The sequence below is a fragment of the Abramis brama genome, assembly GCF_963993115.1.
Source record: "Abramis brama genome assembly, chromosome: 22".
NCBI classification, from domain to species: Eukaryota; Metazoa; Chordata; class Actinopteri; order Cypriniformes; family Leuciscidae; genus Abramis; species Abramis brama.
This window is the reverse complement of record NC_139984.1, coordinates 27,940,711-27,964,029: the sequence shown is the minus strand read 5'-3', so window position 1 is coordinate 27,964,029 and position 23,319 is coordinate 27,940,711. Positions and strand designations below refer to the sequence as shown.

The 23,319-nt window shown below is 38.4% G+C and overlaps 1 protein-coding gene across 18 annotated transcripts in view; it reads right to left on the bottom strand.

Annotated features, from left to right (window-relative positions):
* map7b (microtubule-associated protein 7b) overlaps nt 1-22,586 on the bottom strand; it is a 137,412-nt gene extending 114,826 nt beyond the window's left edge. For 10 of the 18 annotated variants that reach the window (XR_014604065.1, XM_084098220.1, XM_084098204.1 and 7 more), the window contains exon 1: nt 15,810-16,908. Coding sequence is in view for 17 of the 18 variants with exons in the window: in XM_084098220.1 (XP_083954346.1) it covers nt 15,810-15,927 (118 nt within the window). In the remaining variant the exon portion in view is untranslated. Of the gene's footprint in view, nt 1-10,755; nt 11,015-15,809; nt 16,909-22,512 lie in introns of those variants that run through there. The other 8 variants (XM_084098214.1, XM_084098205.1, XM_084098207.1 and 5 more) reach the window with 3 other exon arrangements.
* Between the last annotated feature and the right edge of the window lie 733 nt (nt 22,587-23,319).

Here is a 23,319-nt window from a genome sequence, read left to right as displayed (position 1 = left end):
AAGAAGAAGAAGAAGAAGAAGAAGAAGAAGAATAATAATAAGAACGGGAACAGATACAATAGGTGCCTCCGCACCTTCGGTGCTTGGCCCCTAATAATAATAATAATAATAATAAGAAACGGAACAGATACAATAGGTGCCTCCGCACCTTCGGTGCTTGGCCCCTAAATATAGCTGCAAGCAGCAATTACCGGGGCCAAGCAGAATAAGACGACAAGACATGCCAACATGTCTGAAAGTGTCAGACCAACTGCAACAATGAGCAATTAAAGACATTTAAAGAGGATTTTAGGCGAAATGGCTGAAAAATCATGTAAAAAGTGATTCAAAATATGATTTAATGGATTGTCACTTTTGACCAAAAGGTGGCGCTGTTACGAAATTGATGTGGTGTGGTCAGAGTAAGGAGACAGTGACACATACAAAGTTTTGTGTCAATATGTCGAGGCATTGCAGATATAAAGCCTGAATAGTCATTTTGGCATCATGCCTCAACTTTACAGCTGTGCTATACGAAAACGGTTTCATCAATCGACACGAAATCCATAACTTTTTGTCGGCACAGTCTGGAGATGATACGATTCGATTTTGGTGAAAATCGGACAAACGGTCTAGGAGGAGTTCGAAAAAGTAGGTTTTGAATGAAAATCAAGATGGCGGACAGGAAGTTTGGCCAAATAAGGAAAACTTGGTATCTATGTTCTCGGCTTGACCCAAGGAATCTATTAAGACCCGTGGCATTTCAATAGCCAGATTTATTCAAAAGTTATTAGCCTTTTTGGAAATTTTGTTATAACTTTTGACCACTAGGTGGCGCTGTCTTGAAATATTTTGGTTGCCTTCAGGGGATGGTGCTGATGACACATTCTGAGTTTGGTAATATTACACCAATGCATTTGTTTAGTATAGCATTTTATTTCACAAAACTGTATTGAAGTCAATGGGAATTCCATGTTTTGTTCTATTATAGCGCCACCAAGAGGCTCAGTCCCACCATTTTTTTTACGTGTCCTCAGAGTGAGCCCATACATATATGTGTCGATTTTGGTGCAAAAATCTCAATTTGCTTCGGAGTTATAGACATTTATATGAAAAAACACGTAAAAAATGACTGACACATGACTTTGATTGAATATTACTACTCCTAAACATCAATATTTTCGCATTTGGGCATTGGCGTATAGCTATCGACCTATGTTTCCAAACTTCTGACGGTGGTTTCGTCTCGATCGGACAAGCGGTTTCGAAGATATAGCCTAATGTTTTTTAAGCGCTAAATCACAACGCTACACAAACCGTTAGGCGAAACCTAACATGTTTGGTATCGTTGGACTCGGCAACGATTCAGGAGTCCAATGAGATGAGTTTCGTGAAAATAAGTCGATCACACCCAAAGTTATAAGCATTTGAAAAAAAAAATTCACCACTAGGTGGCGCTGTTACGAAACTTCTCACACTCCTTCAGGACATCGTGTTGATGACCCATACCAAGTTTCGTAACAATCCGTTCATGCGTTGTTAAAATACAGCATTTTAGCACAAAATTCAAAATGGCCGACAGTCAAAATGGCCGATATGGCAAAATTGGATATCAGTCGACTCGGCATGACGCCCTGAATCTATCAAGACCAATTTTATGATTTTTGGACAAACTGTTCAGAAGTTATAAGCAAAAATAGCCATTTTTCATATCTCCGGACCTGTAGGTGGCGCTGTGCCGAAACGCAGCATGTAGCCTCAGGTCATGCTTGTGAGTACATGTACCAAGTTTGGTCTGAATACGATAAACCGTTGCGGAGATACAGCCTTACGACTGTTTTTGCAAGCGCTACGTAAAATTTGTTCGAGCGTTTATCGAAAACGGTTTGACGAATCAACAAGATTTTAATAACTTTTTGTCACCCCTGCCTGAAGATGATCCGATTCAATTTTCGTGCAAATCGGACAAACCGTCTAGGACGAGTTCGAAAAAGTACCTTTTTAGGAAAATTCAAAATGGCGGCCATGTTTTTATGACGGAAAATGACGATATAGGGTGCAATCGAATCGTCATGAGCTCAGGAATCAGAGGAAAAAAGGATTTCGCTGATTGGCCTTACGGTTCAAAAGTTATTAGCAAAGTAAAAGTGAAACTTTGGACAGGTGGTGGCGCTAGAGGGAATGACTTAGACACACCAAAATTGGTGTACTTAATGTTGGGACTGTCCTCTATCAGAATGTCAAACCAAAACAACTTTCCCGCAATCGATTCTATGGGCTGCCATAGACTCCCATGGCGGAAGAAGAAGAATAATAATAATAAGAACGGGAACAGATACAATAGGTGCCTCCGCACCTTCGGTGCTTGGCCCCTAATAAATATAGCTGCAAGCAGCAATTACCGGGGCCAAGCAGAATAAGACGACAAGACATGCCAACATGTCTGAAAGTGTCAGACCAACTGCGGCAATGAGCAATTAAAGACTTTAAAGAGGATTTTATGCAAAATGCCTGAAAAATCATAGAAACAATAATTAAAAATATGATTTTATGGATTATCACTTTCGACCAATAGGTGGCGCAGTTACAAAACTGATGTGATGTGGTCAGAGTGAAGTGACAATGACACATACAAAGTTTGGTGTCAATATGTCAAGGCATTGCAGAGATAAAGCCTGAATAGTGCTATTAGCATCATGCCTCAACTTTGCTGCTGCGCTATACGAAAACGGTTTCGTCTATCGACACGAAATCCATAACTTTTAGTCGGCACGGTCTGGAGATGATACGATTCGATTTTGGTGAAAATCGGACAAACGGTCTAGGAGGAGTTCGAAAAAGTAGGTTTTGACTGAACATCAAGATGGCGGACAGGAAGTTCGGCCAAATAAGGAAAACTTGGTATCTATGTTCTCGGCTTGACCCAAGGAATCTATTAAGACCAGTGGCATTTCAATAGATAGATTTATTCAAAAGTTATTAGCCTTTTTGGAAATTTTGTTATAACTTTTGACCACTAGGTGGCGCTGTTTCGAAATATTTTGAGTACCTTCAGGGGATGGTGCTGAAGGCACATTCTGAGTTTCGTAATATTACACCAATGCATTTGTTTAGTATAGCATTTTATTTCACAAAACTCTATTGAAATCAATGGGAATTTCATGTTTTGTTCTATTATAGCGCCACCAAGAGGCTCAGTCCCACCATTTTTTTTATGTGTCATCAGAGTGAGCCCATACATATATGTGTCGATTTTGGTGCAAAAATCTCAATTTGCTTCGGAGTTATAGACATTTATATGAAAAAACACGTAAAAAATTACTGACACATGACTTTGATTGAATATTACTACCCCTAAACATCAATATTTTCACATTTGGGCATTAGCGTATAGTTAACAAGCTATGATTCCAAACTTCTGACGGTGGTTTCGTCTCAATCGGACAAACGGTTTCGAAGATATAGCCTAATGTTTTTTAAGCGCTAAATCACAATGCTACACAAACCGTTAGGCGAAACCTAACATGTTTGGTATCGTTGGACTCGGCAACGATTCAGGAGTCCAATGAGATGAGTTTCGTGAAAATAAGTCGATCACACCCAAAGTTATAAGCATTTGAAAAAAAAAATTCACCACTAGGTGGCGCTGTTTTGAAACTTCTCACACTCCTTCAGGACATCGTGCTGATGACCCATACCAAGTTTCGTAACAATCCGTTCATGCGTTGTTAAAATACAGCATTTTAGCACAAAATTCAAAATGGCCGACAGTCAAATTGGCCGATATGGCAAAATTGGATATCAGTCGACTCGGCATGACGCCCTGAATCTATCAAGACCAATTTTATGATTTTTGGACAAACTGTTCAGAAGTTATAAGCAAAAATAGCCATTTTTCATATCTCCGGACCTGTAGGTGGCGCTGTGCCGAAACGCAGCATGTAGCCTCAGGTCATGCTTGTGAGTACATGTACCAAGTTTGGTCTGAATACGATAAGCCGTTGCGGAGATACAGCCTTACGACTGTTTTTGCAAGCGCTACGTAAAATTTGTTCGAGCGTTTATCGAAAACGGTTTGACGAATCAACAAGATTTTAATAACTTTTTGTCAACCCTGCCTGAAGATGATCCGATTCAATTTTCGTGCAAATCGGACAAACCGTCTAGGACGAGTTCGAAAAAGTACCTTTTTAGGAAAATTCAAAATGGCGGCCATGTTTTTATGACGGAAAATGACGATATAGGGTGCAATCGAATCGTCATGAGCTCAGGAATCAGAGGAAAAAAGGATTTCGCTGATTGGCCTTACGGTTCAAAAGTTATTAGCAAAGTAAAAGTGAAACTTTGGACAGGTGGTGGCGCTAGAGGGAATGACTTAGACACACCAAAATTGGTGTACTTAATGTTGGGACTGTCCTCTATCAGAATGTCAAACCAAAACAACTTTCCCGCAATCGGTTCTATGGGCTGCCATAGACTCCCATGGCGGAAGAAGAAGAATAATAATAAATATAGCTGCAAGCAGCAATTACCGGGGCCAAGCAGAATAAGACGACAAGACATGCCAACATGTCTGAAAGTGTCAGACCAACTGCAACAATGAGCAATTAAAGACATTTAAAGAGGATTTTAGGCGAAATGGCTGAAAAATCATGTAAAAAGTGATTCAAAATATGATTTAATGGATTGTCACTTTTGACCAAAAGGTGGCGCTGTTACGAAATTGATGTGGTGTGGTCAGAGTAAGGAGACAGTGACACATACAAAGTTTTGTGTCAATATGTCGAGGCATTGCAGATATAAAGCCTGAATAGTCATTTTGGCATCATGCCTCAACTTTGCTGCTGTGCTATACAAAAACGGTTTCATCAATCGACACGAAATCCATAACTTTTTGTCGGCACAGTCTGGAGATGATACGATTCGATTTTGGTGAAAATCGGACAAACGGTCTAGGAGGAGTTAGAAAAAGTAGGTTTTGAATGAAAATCAAGATGGCGGACAGGAAGTTTGGCCAAATAAGGAAAACTTGGTATCTATGTTCTCGGCTTGACCCAAGGAATCTATTAAGACCCGTGGCATTTCAATAGCCAGATTTATTCAAAAGTTATTAGCCTTTTTGGAAATTTTGTTATAACTTTTGACCACTAGGTGGCGCTGTCTTGAAATATTTTGGTTGCCTTCAGGGGATGGTGCTGATGACACAATCTGAGTTTCGTAATATTACACCAATGCATTTGTTTAGTATAGCATTTTATTTCACAAAACTGTATTGAAGTCAATGGGAATTTCATATTTTGTTCAATTATAGCGCCACCAAGAGGCTCAGTCCCACAATTTTTTTTACGTGTCCTCAGAGTGAGCCCATACATATGTGTGTCAATTTTGGTGAAAATATCTCAATTCGCTTCGGAGTTATAGACATTTATATGAAAAAACACGAAAAAAATGACTGACACATGACTTTGATTGGAAATTAGTACCCCTAAACATCAATATTTTCGCATTTGGGCATTGGCGTATAGCTATCGACCTATGTTTCCAAACTTCTGACGGTGGTTTCGTCTCGATCGGACTAGCGGTTTCAAAGATATAGCCAAATGTTTTTTAAGCGCTAAATCACAACGCTACACAAACCGTAAGGCGAAACCTAGCATGTTTGGTATCGTAGGACTCGGCAACGATTCAGGAGTCTAAAAAGATGAGTTTCGTGAAAATAAGTCGACCACACCCAAAGTTATAAGCATTTGAAAAAAAAAATTCACCACTAGGTGGCGCTGTTTCGAAACTTCTCAGGCTCATTCAGGGCATTGTGCTGATGACCCATACCACATTTCGTAACAATCCGTTCATGCGTTCATAAAATACAGAATTTTAGCACAAAATTCAAAATGGCCGACAGCCAAAATGACCGATATGGTCAAATTGGATATCAGTCGACTCGGCATGTTGCCCTGAATCTAACGAGACCAATTGTATGATTTTTGGACAAACTGTTCAGAAGTTATAAGCAAAAATAGCCATTTTTCATATCTCCGGACCAGTAGGTGGCGCTGCGCCGAAACACAGCATGTAGCCTCAGGTCATGCTTGTGAGTACAAGTACCAAGTTTGGTCTGAATACGATAAACCGTTGCGGAGATACGGCCTTACGACTGTTTTTGCTAGCGCTACGTAAAATGTATTTGTGCGTTTATTGAAAACGGTTTGACGAATCCATTTGAATTCCATAACTTTTTGTCAGCACTACCTGAAGATGATCTGGTTCAATTTTCGTGCAAATCGGACAAACCGTCTAGGACGAGTTCGAAAAAGTAGCTTTTTTTGAAAATTCAAGATGGCGGCCATATTTTTATGACGGCAAATGACGTCATAGGGTGCAATCGAATCGCCATGAGCTCAAGAATCAGAGGAAAAAAGAATTTCGCTGATTGGCCTTACGGTTCAAAAGTTATTAGCAAAATAAAAGTGAAACTTTGGACAGGTGGTGGCGCTAGAGGGAATGACTTAGAAACACCAAAATTGGTGTATTTAATGTTGAGACGGTCCTCTATCAGAATGTCAAACCAAAACAACTTTCCCGCAATCGGTTCTATGGGCTGCCATAGACTCCCATGGCGGAAGAATAATAATAATAAATATAGCTGCAAGCAGCAATTACCGGGGCCAAGCAGAATAAGACGACAAGACATGCCAACATGTCTGAAAGTGTCAGACCAACTGCAACAATGAGCAATTAAAGACATTTAAAGAGGATTTTAGGCGAAATGGCTGAAAAATCATGTAAAAAGTGATTCAAAATATGATTTAATGGATTGTCACTTTTGACCAAAAGGTGGCGCTGTTACGAAATTGATGTGGTGTGGTCAGAGTAAGGAGACAGTGACACATACAAAGTTTTGTGTCAATATGTCGAGGCATTGCAGATATAAAGCCTGAATAGTCATTTTGGCATCATGCCTCAACTTTGCTGCTGTGCTATACGAAAACGGTTTCATCAATCGACACGAAATCCATAACTTTTTGTCGGCACAGTCTGGAGATGATACGATTCGATTTTGGTGAAAATCGGACAAACGGTCTAGGAGGAGTTCGAAAAAGTAGGTTTTGAATGAAAATCAAGATGGCGGACAGGAATTTTGGCCAAATAAGGAAAACTTGGTATCTATGTTCTCGGCTTGACCCAAGGAATCTATTAAGACCCGTGGCATTTCAATAGCCAGATTTATTCAAAAGTTATTAGCCTTTTTGGAAATTTTGTTATAACTTTTGACCACTAGGTGGCGCTGTCTTGAAATATTTTGGTTGCCTTCAGGGGATGGTGCTGATGACACAATCTGAGTTTCGTAATATTACACCAATGCATTTGTTTAGTATAGCATTTTATTTCACAAAACTGTATTGAAGTCAATGGGAATTTCATATTTTGTTCAATTATAGCGCCACCAAGAGGCTCAGTCCCACAATTTTTTTTACGTGTCCTCAGAGTGAGCCCATACATATGTGTGTCAATTTTGGTGAAAATATCTCAATTCGCTTCGGAGTTATAGACATTTATATGAAAAAACACGAAAAAAATGGCTGACACATGACTTTGATTGGAAATTAGTACCCCTAAACATCAATATTTTCGCATTTGGGCATTGGCGTATAGCTATCGACCTATGTTTCCAAACTTCTGACGGTGGTTTCGTCTCGATCGGACTAGCGGTTTCAAAGATATAGCCAAATGTTTTTTAAGCGCTAAATCACAACGCTACACAAACCGTAAGGCGAAACCTAGCATGTTTGGTATCGTAGGACTCGGCAACGATTCAGGAGTCTAAAAAGATGAGTTTCGTGAAAATAAGTCAACCACACCCAAAGTTATAAGCATTTGAAAAAAAAAATTCACCACTAGGTGGCGCTGTTTCGAAACTTCTCAGGCTCATTCAGGGCATTGTGCTGATGACCCATACCACGTTTCGTAACAATCCGTTCATGCGTTCATAAAATACAGAATTTTAGCACAAAATTCAAAATGGCCGACAGCCAAAATGACTGATATGGTCAAATTGGATATCAGTCGACTTGGCATGTTGCCCTGAATCTAACGAGACCAATTTTATGATTTTTGGACAAACTGTTCAGAAGTTATAAGCAAAAATAGCCATTTTTCATATCTCCGGACCAGTAGGTGGCGCTGCGCCGAAACACAGCATGTAGCCTCAGGTCATGCTTGTGAGTACAAGTACCAAGTTTGGTTGTCAAATCGGACAAACCGTCTAGGACGAGTTCGAAAAAGTAGCTTTTTTTGAAAATTCAAGATGGCGGCCATATTTTTATGACGGAAAATGACGTCATAGGGTGCAATCGAATCGCCATGAGCTCAGGAATCAGAGGAAAAAATAATTTTGTTGATTGGCCTTACGGTTCAAAAGTTATTAGCAAAGTAAAAGTGAAATTTTGGACAGGTGGTGGCGCTAGAGGGAATGACTTAGAAACACCAAAATTGGTGTATTTAATGTTGGGACTGTCCTCTATCAGAATGTCAAACCAAAACAACTTTCCCGCAATCGGTTCTATGGGCTGCCATAGACTCCCAGAGCGGAAGAATAATAATAATAATAATAATAATAATAATAATAATAATAATAATAATAAGAAACGGAACAGATACAATAGGTGCCTCCGCACCTTCGGTGCTTGGCCCCTAATAAGAACGGGAACAGATACAATAGGTGCCTCCGCACCTTCGGTGCTTGGCCCCTAATAAGAACGGGAACAGATACAATAGGTGCCTCCGCACCTTCGGTGCTTGGCCCCTAATTATAGGGCTGGCCGATACGGCCAAAAAATCATATCTCTATTTTTTTGGTTGAATGGCGGTATATCTGTATTTTCTAAATTTTTCTACTTGGATTAAAAGAAAATATCTGTATTTATTTTTTTAGTTCACATCCTGCCCAGTGTTGTCCTACAAACAATGTTCATATTGAAGGCTGTGAAAACAAATATAGTAAACCATGTAGGCTCTGGTATATTATGTGCAAAAATCACATTGCATTCTAACATTCTAACATTCTAACATTGTTTTATTTTTAAATTCACTACACTAAAAATAAAAATACAAAATCAAAAGCACAGACTAATTAACCTACATTTGATTACCCCAATACAATAGTCACCTTAGAGTTACTGCTATCATAGAAATACACTTACTTGTAGGTTTAAAATTCAACATATGGCACATTTATTGTCCAACAACAAATATTTTAGCAATATGTATATTTTAGTCAGAATTATTTTGCTCCTATTCTATTGCGCTCCGTCGGTTTGGCGCGCACATGTATCTGTCAGAGCATCTGACGGGGCAAGCCGCTTAAACTATACGCGTTATATCTTACCAGTTATTTTAAAGCCCTTAATATAAAGCATGGCTCATGTTTAGGACAAATTGGATGATGCACTTTCCCACATCAGCTATTTTTTCAGATGCGCTGTGTGGTAAGGACACAATTTAACAAAACAGTATATAAATGCAAAATTAGAATTCATGAATATGTAACGGTATTCACGGTATAGCAAAATCCATATCATGGCACAACATAATACCGGTAGTCATGTTTATACCGATATAGCGCCCACCCCTATATAATCATATTAAGAGGCATAATTTCAGTAAGGGGGAAAAAAGCTTTCGGCTTGTCTCCTGAGGCCACAAAGAGGGTGCAATGAGCAAAATATTAATGCACCGCATTAAACAGTTCATTCAAAGTGGCTGCAACTAATGATTATTTTGATAATCGATCAGTTGGCCGATCATTTCTTTGATTTTTATAGTTAACCTTTTACTTTATGTCTTTAGAGTATCGCAGTAATATATTATTGTGAGTTCACTATCGTGATATGTATCGAATTGTGACATGAGTGTATCGTACACCCCTACTGGCAACCCTTCACCTGGAGCCTTAATGAAGAGAGAGAAGAGTTCAGAAGAGACTGGAAGGAGAGTGCAAGGTATCCAAACTGAACAGCTACTGTTGGTGGAGTTATTTAATAAGGAAGTTTAAATTATACACACCTTGTAACCAAGCCTTTAAACAATCATGTCTACAAACACAATCCTGACTACAACAGGACTGAGGCACCTTCTGTTTGATTAACTTTAGCAACCAACTCAACTAAACAGTTAAACTTGAACACTTACATGTTTCATTTTTATGAGAAACATACTGCTTCGTTTAGTGCTAGAAAGCTCAACTTTAATAACTTCTGTTGACCTTCATGACCTATACAAGACCAAAGAATCAGTTTACTTCTTTAGCACAGGGGTTTTCAAAGAGGACCTCAAGGTTTAGGGGGTCCACAGAAAACTTAAATTATTTTTTTAATGCACTTTAACAGCAAAAAAATAACCAAAATATGCATATTCTAAATGAAAAGCATTACAAAAATGTTTTTCAGAAATTATATTGTGAAATTAAAATGTATATATATATATATATATATATATATATATATATATATATATATATATATATATATATATATATATATATATATATATTTTTTTTTTTTTTTTTTTTTTAATAATAATTTTCACAATTACAAAAAATAGTCAATTGATGTTTATGCTTACGATTTGTCCACACACAATATAAATGGGTCTGTATGCATTAATATAGCCTAGCCTTTATATTTTAGATACATTTACATAATTGGGGGATCTTGGCATTAAAAAGCTTAAACCCCTGCTCTAAGAAATGGTGAACTGCACATCACTGACAGCTCTTACCTTGAATTTCACTCATGGTTTTGGAGAATTTTGGAAAACCCCATGCAAAACTCGTCTACATTGCCAAAGAAGAAATCCTAATCCAATACATCAGACCCAAGCCTCACGCATACACAAAAGTCCAAAGGACGAGACATCCATCACAGGCTGACGAAAATGTGTGTGCTGATTCATTGACAAATAAAAGAGAGGAATATGTGATGGAGACATGGATGAGACTTTCACCACACCCCTTCAATCTGAGACTGATCGAGAGGAGACAGTAGATCCCCGCTTTGAGCATGTAAAAGTCAGATTACAAATCACAATTGTGTGTGATTGCTGTGTGTGCGGTGCACAAAAAAAAGCAAGATTATAGAGAGAGAGAGAGAGAGAGAGAGAGAGAGAGAGAGAGAGAGAGATCAGCGATTAGTGCAATTCTCCACATGGCACAAGGATAAGTGTGTATGTATGTGTGTGAGTGTGTGTGTGTGTGTGTTTGAGTGTATTGGAGCGGGAAGGCTCAGAGATCTGAGCAGCTTAGCAGTGGCTAATGCTAAGCTCACAGAGAGAGGAAGAGAGAGCATTACCCTCACCAACCAGTACAAGACAATTCAGAAAAAGCGCAATTTAACACTATGGGCCCTATTTTAACGATCTAAGCGCATGGTGCAGGTTCACTTAGGGCGTGTCCGAATCCACTTTTGCTAGTTTAACAACAGGAAAAATGGTTGGCGCGCCAGGCGCATGGTCTAAAAGGGTTGTCCCTATTCTCTTAATGAGTAATGGGTGTGTTTTGGGATTTACGTGCGTTAAACCAATCAGAGTCTCATCTCCCATTCCCTTTAAATGTCAGTTGCACTCGTGCCATGGCAGATTCACTATTTATGTGACGGAATTTGATACAAGACCGAACGAGTCTCCAGAGCGCAAACGGAACTGCTCGTGCGCGAGGTTAAAGCGCGCAAGTAGACCATCTACGGGACAAGCTGGATTCCACCATATCTTTATGTACACCATAATAATTTTTTACATTGTAATCCTTTTCATTTCAATATTTGGCATGTTTGTGTGCTGCTGTGCGTCCCTGTGTGTTTAATAAGCAGAGTGTACACGTGTTGTGGACCCGCCTATAGGCGCACATTAATAACGTGCTCTTTAAATAACAAAAATAATAATAATTTGCACCATTGACTTTAGACCAGGTTTCAGTTGGTCAGCGCAGTCTATTTCTGTACCTCAAAATAGCAACCCTCCAACAATGCGCCCGAACACACCTCGTTTTCAGACCAGCACGCCCATGGGCGCACAAATGGGCGCAAATGCATTTGCTATTTAAACAACGTGGGGCAGGACGTGAAAATGATAATTGCGTCAGGCTGAAACTAGCAAAAAACACTTGCGTCGTGCTTGGCGCTGCATTGCGCCGGGTGTAAGATAGGGCCCTATTCGTCATTCCAGAGCGTGTGTGACAACATCTGCAGGATTTTAAGCCACCAAATATTCAGGCCTCTCAGTTATGACTCATCAAAACAATGTGAAATGACAGTCATTTTGAGTTGGATTTTGACATGGGGATCAATAAAGTAGACCTATCTTTTTGTCTGTAACATTTGAATCTTATGTTGAATGCAGTTTTTCTCTCAGCAAGTGATCAATGACCAGCTTAGACACATTTAGTGCACTGACTAAAATTACTCCCCTGCTAAACAACAGGGTGCTAGTTTATCCAGTGAACTGAACACTTTGGGAACTGAACAAGAGAGAAACCGTAGCACACTAACACAGAATAACAGTACAGAATAAGGCTATGTTAACATTCAGTATTTGGGGTTGACAACTACATACTAACAAGCGTGATTCTAGAAATGTCCTGTTCAACAACAGCTAACAGAAGTAGCTCAAATACCTGTCCTTTCTCAATTATTGAAAAACTAGCTAAAGCTGCACGATTTGGGGAAAGTTTATTAAATTATTAAATAGAAATAAAAACAAATATTATGAAAAAATAAACTATTTTATTTTACTATTTTACTGTAAAATATTTAAGTATTTAAGAAAAATAAAATAAAAATAAATGTATTTTACAGTGGAACAATACTAATATTTAGGCCTATGCCTTAATTTAGGCCTACATTTCTTCATTTTCAAATATTACACAATTAATCTTTTATTTTGGCAGAAAACCACTAGCTTCTCTCTTGTTGACAAAAGCTGGTTTACACGTGCTTCTCATTAGACGTTTTGGAAGATGGTTGGAACATGTGTTCTCAAATGCACATTATAAGTGACCCAAAGTCACAGCACATGCAGAGAAGAGTTCATGTGGAGTACTTTAACTGCATAATGAGCCACTCTAGGACTTTTCACATTGCACTTAACCCCAGGTTATCGTCGTTCTAAACACCGCTTTTAATCCCAGGTAAAGGAATGTTTCACACTTAGCAATGTTTAGCAATGCTTTTTCACCGAAACGATGCGGTGTCAGAATGTTACAGCTAGCAACAGACAAACAATCGCGTACTCATATTTGCGTGCTATGGACAGTCACGTAAACACTGCATTTGTAGGCCATATAAACAGTAAATTCAGCATTTGAGAAAAAAAACTAAAAAGTCAAATGCTGACTGACACTGTGAAAATTTGAGTGAAGAAGAGACCGTTTCATTCTTATCTTTATATTCCGAAATGCCCATTCAATATAAACCTCGACAATACTAGGATGCGCAATGCTATAACTTTTATGCAAACAGCACATTGATTTCTGTGCTGCAATCAATGACACTGACACCGCAAATAAGCAAATAAGAACAATAACCCAGGGTTTAGGAATGTATAGTGTGAAACGTCAGCTTACGAATATCCAGGATTAATTATTAACCCCAGGTAAATTATGAACATTGTGAAACGTGAGGCAGGATAACCCAGGATTTCATTTACCTGGGGTTTAGAATGACCCAGGGTTAACTGAGACACTGGAAACAAAAACAAACAAAGCCACGCTTCACTCTATACGCAGCACATGCAGGCTATTAATTTAATGCACATTGTAGCCTTTGTGATTTGTTAATCACATATCAAAATTTCAGTTTTATTTAGCCTAATTGTAAGTGTTTGTAATGTCTAGAGCCGGGGGCCGGGGTCCACTAGGGGGCCTAGTGGAAAAACTAGCAAGGGGGCCTCAAAATGACATAAAATACTACACCTAAAAATCAATTTCTTATTTTTATCCACCCCGTCAACAACTGTCTTGTTTTGTTTTTACTTTTCAGAACCAGGGTTCCCACTGTCTTGAAAAACCTTGATAAATGAGGTAGGCAAATTTTAAACGTGATTTCCATAGACCTGGAAAAGTCAAGTTAATTAGTAAAATCGTATAACTTGGCTTTCTTTTTTTTTTGTGAATTTACTATACATTTGACTAATTTTACTAGGTTTTAATATCTATAATTTTTTTTTACAAATTTAAACATCCTTATCCAGTAAATCACAAATAACCGGAAAACTCATGTTGCCTTCAAATATTATTGTGGACAATGGAGACAAAAGGGTTGAGAGTCACTCACTCGAGCAACAGAAGCATTAGCTCCAGTGAGGCAGCAGCGTTTTGAGATCTGAGGGATTTTTGACCCAGCTGAGCCACACTGCACAGTCTTGTGACCAAAATCAGAGCATGTGAAGAGTCATTCCTCATAGGTTGAAGAGCTAACATCCACATGCACTTGTGTTTGATTTACATTTTAAATGTGAGGTGGTTTAGGCTAATTGTCATTAGAAAGCTTACGTGATTCTTCTATAAAAAGAGATCTGTCTGAATCTCAGAAATTTACTGGCATTAATCTACATCCATAATTCATACTTTTAGTCTGAAAAGCATCCACCTTTATGTTGAGCCTTCCAGTCAGCTAACCAAGCTACTGTTTACATTCCTCCTACCGGTGGTCATGTGACCCACCCACAGCCTAGGACATCCAGTCCAACTTGACAGTCATCTGCCACTGTGGCGACAATGGGTGGGGCAAAACAGCCACACCTAACAAAACAAAAAGAGAGCAAAAATCTTTTCCTAATCAGTCAAAGTGGTGCTGAAACACTAGACACTCAAGATGGATAAATGTGTTTTTCTCACCTGTATTTAGTGTAATAGATATGATGTTAACGCTCACCATAGACTGACATCATTTTCTGTACTCTGTACTCACAAAACTAACAATGATATTTGTGTTTGTGCACAGATACTAGCAGAAATTAGCTTACAAGGATACTAAAAAACCTAATATTAACTAAGTAAAAAAAAAACATTTTAATATAAACAAAGCATTTTTATATTTAGGTCAAACGCATGAGTGGTTAAGAGCAAAGGGTGCCTCAATCTCAAAGCCTTGTGAGCCGCCTAACTAGATTGCCATTTTAAGCTTCACATCTTTGATGTCCACAACTGCTGTCTCGGCTGGTAGCTCACTTAGTTTTGACACACAGCCATAGACTAAAAGAAATGCCAATGCAGACAGACACAAAACATTAGCAAATGAGTATTAAAGGCCACACTTTCATTACGCACATTATTCAGGGCTCTAAAATGAGGTTGTCCTGAATTCTCAAGAGATTTTGAATTGTATGCACTTTGTATGGTTTTCATCAAGACTAAAATTTATAGAGATTATTTAGATGATGTAACTATTCACGGTTTCAAAGTTTCACCATTTTAAATCACCTTTTTAGTTTTTTTGCACTTTTACAATAGTGACAAGTAAATTTAAAAGATATATTCCATGTAGTCTCTCAAAATAACAAACAAATGTACTAATTATATATAACTTATCATCATAAGTTTAAGCATAATAAAATATAATAAATATTCACACATCTTTAACCCTGCACTTCTATGCCGTTATCTGATCCTACCAACCAGTTCAAAGTCAAACATACAAACTTTTAACAACAAAAGCTGATACCAAAACATGCAATCAAACCATCTTAATAGGCCAATTATTAGCTTAGCACCCCTGAGAGCAAAACCCCAGAGAGACTTGTATCAGCTTTTTTAATCTTTCCTATCCTGACCTCCCACATACCTCCTCCTTTCCTGCGTCTCTTGCGACTGCGCTGTCCCTCCTCTTCCTCAGCGATGGTGGAGAGAGACGGGATAGCCGACCTACAAGCCCCCCTTCTCATCCTGAGGGGGGCCGGCATTCTCCCCTCTTCTCCTCTCTCTCTCAGTACTCAGTGCTGCTAACAGCTAACACCCCACACATCTCCTCTGAATCTTCTCGGATAATACAGCATGCAGTGGGAAGAGTGACAGACACAGTAAAAGCTGCAAGATGCGGCAAGACAGATTGAAAGGAAAGAGAGAGATGAGCCAAAACTCTTCCAGTGCAGCCCAGCTTACTGACGCTCCTGTAATCCACAGAAACGGCCGGCTCTCTTTCTCCTTAAGCCTGAGAGACACGACTGCTCCAGTTGCTGATGCTGATGCTGACACTGTCTCTCTACAGGTCTGTCTCGCCCTCTCTCTCTCTCTCTCTCGCTCTCTCTCAGGCCCTTGTAGAGAAAGTAACACAGACTGACAAATACACTGAAACACTGCCTTACACACGCACACAGCTCTCTGTTTCCTACTGAAATATTCAGTATGAAGACCAGCAAGGTGATCCAGCCGATTAACGGACACCATGACAGCTATGGCACAGAGAATAGTAAAGGTGCTCCGAACGGGATTTCTGGGTCCAATCAATGATTACCGATCACTGAAAGCAGTATTGGCCGATATCGATCACCAAAATAAATAATAGGCCAACTATTCTTAACACCAACGTAGAAATAAGAGATTATCATGAATTGCCAACTCTTTATTTATTGGCAAGCAACATGTGTATAATATATTCCATTCCCTTTCTTTGAGGTGATTATACAGCTTAGAGTTTAACAAATATAGCATTGCTGTAAAATTATTATTAATAATAATGATAATAATAACAGAACAGACTTTTTCAACAGACAGTAATCAAATGTAAAACAACACTGCATAGTCTTCACTGTAAAAAGTAAATATAGATTAACCCTCTTAAATAGCAGTGAATGATTTTTTTTCTTTGGCTACGTTCAGACTATCAGTCAAAATCCGATTTTTGTGCATATCCGATTGAAATCCGATCAGAATTAGCTAATGTGAACAGCAAAGAAAAAATAAATAAAAATGACATGAAATGTAAAAATCTGTTTCAAGCTACATCCATATGTGGTTTGAAATCCTATTCAAATCGTAATACTGGAAATCCGTTTCGGATTTCGTGTGGTTTGTGTGACTTTCTCACGCCACGCAAAATGTAAACGTCAGACTTTGTTATAGTAAACATGCTGAAAGTCGCTGGCGAAACAATGCTGTGTCGTTGCAAAATGCCAGACGAGCAGAAAATGACAATATAACGGAGACCTATTTTAAAACCGGCGGAGACGACAGCGTGGAAAAAAGCTGTGCATACCAGCCTCCGGTTCTGCCGCTGCGTCAGAAGACGCACAGTCCAGTGCACGGCTACACATTATCATGTTGTAAAATTTAAATAAGACAACATCTCAATTGCAAACCCCTCCATGTTCAGTTGTTGTTGTTTTTGCCGTATGCCTACCATGTGACTTCTGCGGTGTGATTTGCTCGCAGCACCTGAGAAGCCCCGTGGTGAGGAGCAGAGAGTTCGCTCAGAGTTGGAGTAAATCACTCCGCAGAAGTAGCAGTGCTTCGCCTTCTGAGAATATAGTTCCCAGTATGTATACGGTTAGAAGATGGCTGTCTCATGTGACCTTGTTATTTGTACACGCTGTGACTATACAAATCACAACATGTAAATAGGAAAATGTTGGCGTTATTTTGTCACGTATTGGGAGCAGTATGCTAGCTGGAGCCATTTACCTCCAGTCTTTGTGCTAAGCTAGGCTAGCGGTGGGTGCGTCAGACAGAGTTACGGCACGCACAGAGATGAGAAGGGTATGTATGGACTTATCTAACTCTGGGGGATACGGTGAATAAGCTAAAGCCCCAAAAAGTCGACGTGTCGAAGGCTGAATGCGCAGATCCAATCCAATTCAAAGAGAACAGTCACTACAATTAAAAAACTGAACATGTCTGCTTAATAAATCGTGAGCTGAACGAGAGTTGAAGCACAGATCAGCAGCATGAGTCAGATTTCATTTATCACGAGAGCGAGGAGCTGACTGACGAGATAATGGCGGGATATTTGGTGTCAAAGCGATATGTAAAAGCGCCTATTTAAGCGAATTTGTCATTGTACTGTGTACACAACTTGTTGTTGTGTTATTCATTAAGAATAATAGGCTAATGATGAACTCACCATTCAAGCAATCCGCCCCCAAATTGGCGCTAATTTGAAAGTGAAACTAAAATGCGCAAGGCCGCACGTGTCCACGGGTGCGGAGCGAGCAGAACAGAACTGAAAACGCTCGCTCTGCTCCACACCATTATGAATTAATGCGCATTTAATGCATTACCTGCGCATTTAACTTTCGCCTTCAAATTACTAGCGATTTAAAAGCCCCCAGTGTTCTCACACGTTGATTAACCGGTGGGAAAATATCCTCACCATCACATCCCTAATACTCACCAAGATGGGAATTTTGACATATTTCTGTGTGCATGCATTTAATAGTTTAGGCAAGAAGAGAACCCGAAGATCAAAGCTCACTTCGCACGCACAGAAAGCCGCTTGAGGAACAGTTTCACTTTCACGGCTTAATGCAATGTCGATCCGCTCTCTCCGCAAAGTATGTTGCAAATTTCTTGTCATTTTCAGACACTTGGTAAAACTGCCAGATCCCTGAATATAGTGAAGCGATTTTAGCTGTGCATTGAAAAACTGTCTCACGAGTTCTGCGTCATCTGATCTGCCTTTACAGAGACCACAAATCAAACTATATAAAGCTATTATCGGCCATGCGGTCGGTGCCCAATCAATCGGAGCACCCTTACAGAGTAGTGGGATCAAATGGACTGGAAAGAGATGAATTATTGCCCACTGAAATGATAATGACCCACAGAAATCAAACAACGGTAAATCCAACCACACCATAAGACAGTCGTCCCACCTCAGACATTTCAACACTAGCTCACAAATGTTCACAAACAAATACACAGACCAACGGAAAGTGACTTCTTTGTGAGCTGTGCTTCATACAATGGACCTTTTTGTCAGCAAAAGTTTGCCAATATGCCGCTATAAATGTGACCGCACCTTTAGCAGTGAGAAGAAGTGTGTTTTACATTGTACTTTAAACACTAGATGCGGCTCACATATGCCCTCAAACAAATGATGCTCAAACTAGGGATGGGTCGGGATGATCGCCTAGTCATCTAACAGTGTGTTTGAACATCAAAAGAGCTGTGAGTTTGCTCAAATTGAATGTGATGAGTCAAAAGGATTGGGTACGACAACGTCCTTCCATTGTGTTGTATTTGCTGGCTGCATGCAAATCCAAAACAGTCTGATTCACAAACAAACGACTAATGAGCCAGTTCTTTTTGTTTGTTTGTTTATTAGATGGGGACAAAGCATGTTAATGAACATTTGTATAAAATACCAATTTTAATGCATTGGAAAAGTTATGTTTTTTGAATCAGTCTAAAAAATACTGAATCCATCAGACAAGTTATTGCTCGTGTCCCACTGTTTACTGCCAGTGGATAAGGGCATGTGTGTTTATGAATGAGAAACAGCTGATCAGTTTACAGCCAACAGGTGAATGACACGTAAAGATCATCAACCTACGACCTACTGCAAACTGAAAGCATCATATATGACTAACACACAAACACAAAAACTGCAGTAATGAAATACGGTAATCTGATCATTTTTTTTCCCACACACTTAACAGTGCGCAGTCGAATACACTTTAAATCGCTAATGTAAATCCTCCTTCTAATTTAATCCACTATACCACCAATATAAATAAGGCTATTATAAGTAAATTATACGCACAATTATTCCCACATATTCTGTTAAGAAACTCATGTGTGATATATTATGGTATTTAACATATCTACCTGTATAGGAGATAGGCACTATAGCACTAATCTTCAATGCATGTTGCACGAATAAGCCAATACCTGCTAAACATATGTGTACCGAATCCATAAAACTGCATAAGCAAACAGATTCGTGTAATGATTGCCATCCACCTTTACTGGCAAACATTAAATACAGTAGCCTATTCAAACGCTGAAAGTGAGATTAACAGCTTTTGAACTGCGTGGCCATTTCAGATTAGATCTGGTAACACTGAATGCATTTATACTCATGTGTCATTTATTCACATTGCTTACTGTCCTGAGCCAATAAATGGAAAGAAATTTGCATTAAGCACTCAGAAATGGAAAGGTCTGATTCATTTAGATGCTAACTCATTCAAATATTCAGAGAGGGGGGGATACAATTAGCATAGCTACAATGAAGCCGACATCAGAGCTTCTCATAGAAAAGGATGCAGCATCATCTACACCTCATGTTTCAGTCATATTACAAAAACAATTGATTCCATTATGCCCTAATACACAATACTTACTAGAAATTTACTTAAAAACATTGGAAACTATAAATTGTATACACAAGGGATAGTTAAAGTGTTAGTTCACCTCAAAATGAAAATGATCATCATTTACTCACCCTCAAGCCATCCTAGGAGTATATTACTTTCACCAAACACAATCTGAGTTATATTAAGTAATATACTGGCTTTTCCTAGCTTTATAATGGGAGTGAATGGTAAAAAAAAAAAAATTAAGCCCAAAAAAGCACATCCATCCATCATAAAAGTAATCCATAAGGCGCACAGGTTAATAAATAGCCTGGTAATACCAAACTCTGCTACTTCGCTTTGCTTCGTAGACAGAGTCTGGCATGGCATAATTGAAAAGCGTTTTCTTTCTCGCGGGGGGGCGCTTGTCTGAAGTTTAAAATCATTGGTTACCCGTAAGCCAATCACATAACATTTGGTTATGGCGTGTGTTATGCGCATGCTCAGCCGCATCTATCTTCCACTGTAAACACATGTATGATGCGAAAACAAAACCATCGAGCAAAATACTGAAGTGAACATGGCTATGAACGACTTTTGCAGATTATGTGAAGTAAATCTACGCATCCACGGTACAATCAGCGTCTACGTCACGGCTCTCAGCCCGCCCTCTGTTCGTTGATTGGCCGGCTGTTTTCAGGCCGGAGGAAAACGGAAAGCTCTGACGCTGTCTCAGACTGAGTACAGAAGCAAACTGAAATTGAGCGGAAGTACGAAGTCTGACGTAGTCAGGCTAGTTAATAAAGGCCTTCTGAATTGAAGCAATCCATTTTTGTAAAAAATAAAAAAATCCATATTTATAACTTTAGAAACTATAATCACTGGCCGTACACAAGTCTAGTTCAGGCGGAAGAGTGACCTCTGACACAACGTATCATTTACTCCCATTATAAAGCTTGGAAGAGTCAGGATATTTTTAATATCACTTTGATTGTGTTTGGCTGAAAGAAGAATGTCATATACACCTAGGATGGCTTGAGGGTGAGTAAATGATGGGATATTTTTGGGTGAACTAACCCTTTAATGCTTATATTGATCAGCAAAGCAAGTAGGGTTATGAGCTGATGTTGATAATATGAAAAGAGTCAAATATCTTTAGATTTAGCACATTAATCTATATATCTATGAAACACTATCATGCAACTACTCTATCACTCGATTTATGTGTGTCATTCATAACAGAGAATGAGGTGGCACAGGAATCTAATCTTTGCCCCTCCAGCCCCAGTAACAGACAGTAACCTTACACTTTAACTAGTAACACTGTTGTTGTCTGTGCCTACAATCAACTGAGAAAAAACCCTGTGAGGTAGAGTTTGGAGCCAGAAAGGGAAAGTAATATCTCTGTTAATAGACAAAATTGGGTAAGGTTCATCTAGGTATGGACAGATATCTACCTGACCAAACTATCAGTCTAACTTTATTCATCATAATCTGATATGGTTTACTGACTTGATGCAAAAACAAAACTAGTCCGAAACAAACCATGTCATATCATACAAGCCATAACATTTTTTGATGTTGCCAAAGTTGCCTTAGCTCATATATATTTTCAATAGTTTTTCGAAGTGATATGGGTTGGATCAGACATATTTAGACACCAGGATTAAGACGAATAAGACAATTTTATAGTAGATAATAAGAGGGGAATGAAGATTACGCGGGCGGGGTAATTACATTTACAGACGTGATTCACTCAACACTCAACAAACAAAACCCATTAAGATAGTATGATAACACCTAGCTATTTTGAGCTGGTTTCGCGGTATTTATTTTACTGTACAAATAACACAACAACAACACAAGTAACAGAGATAAAACATCAGATGTGATCGCGTAGGACACGCGCGCGCGCACGTAACAGGTGCTCCGCTCAAAACTGCTTCAACGGCATTTTAACGCGTTTAAACTAATTATACAGAGCCAGTGTCATATAAAAACATAAACCAATGGTGATTTCTGCGTGAACACTGATGTAAACACCAACTGGAAGTGCTTTGGCTCAGCTTTAGGCTGATTTACTGATTTAATCCCTTTCCTCTGACCGGCTCGCGCTGCTTCTGAGGTTAAAAAAAGTGTTATTTCGTGACAAGTTTAACCAACCAGCTTTAAACATAGAGGAGAGTTTGGTACACTCGTTTGGAAGCGGGATAGTACTTTAGGACAAACTTTACACTATATAAATAAACTCACCTTGGCTGGAACTCTGACAGACGTCGCTTCCATCCCGATCCGCCATTTCACCGACGTCACATGAGAGGATTAGATTAGAGAGCGCGCTTAGTTCAAAAGCCTCTAGCGGACAGGTGCAGAATATAACAAACAGCGTCTGTCTATCAATCTTGTCCGTCTGCAAGAGCTTTTTGCTAAAGTTCAATTTCATTCATTATTTTTATTAGTTGTAATAAATTGTATTAAATACAAGTATATGTTTTTTGTTTATTTTTTAAATGTTAAATACATTTTAAATTATTTATTTTATTTTGTATTGTATTGTATAAAATGTGTTTAATGCTTTAATGATAATATTTTCTGATTTTCTGATTATTCCATCGTTTATATTCATTATATTATAATTGTTATTTATTTATTTATTTATTATAATAAGTATTTTGACTAAGGCTATTTTAATAAAACATTTGAATACCTACAAATATATTAAATATTTTTAATTAAGACACTTTTTTTGGTTATTTGTGAAATGTTAAATGAATTTAATTTTAAATTATTTATTTTATTTTGTATTGTATTGTATAAAATGTGTTTAATGCTTTAATTATAATATTTTCTGATTTTCTGATTATTCCATCGTTTATATTTATTATATTATAATTGTTATTTATTTATTTATTTATTATAGTAAGTATTTTGACTAAGGCTATTTTAATAAAACATTTGAATACCTACAAATATATTAAATATTTTTAATTAAGACAATTTTTTGGTTATTTGTGAAATGTTAAATGAATTTAATTTTAAAGTATTTATTTTATTTTGTAT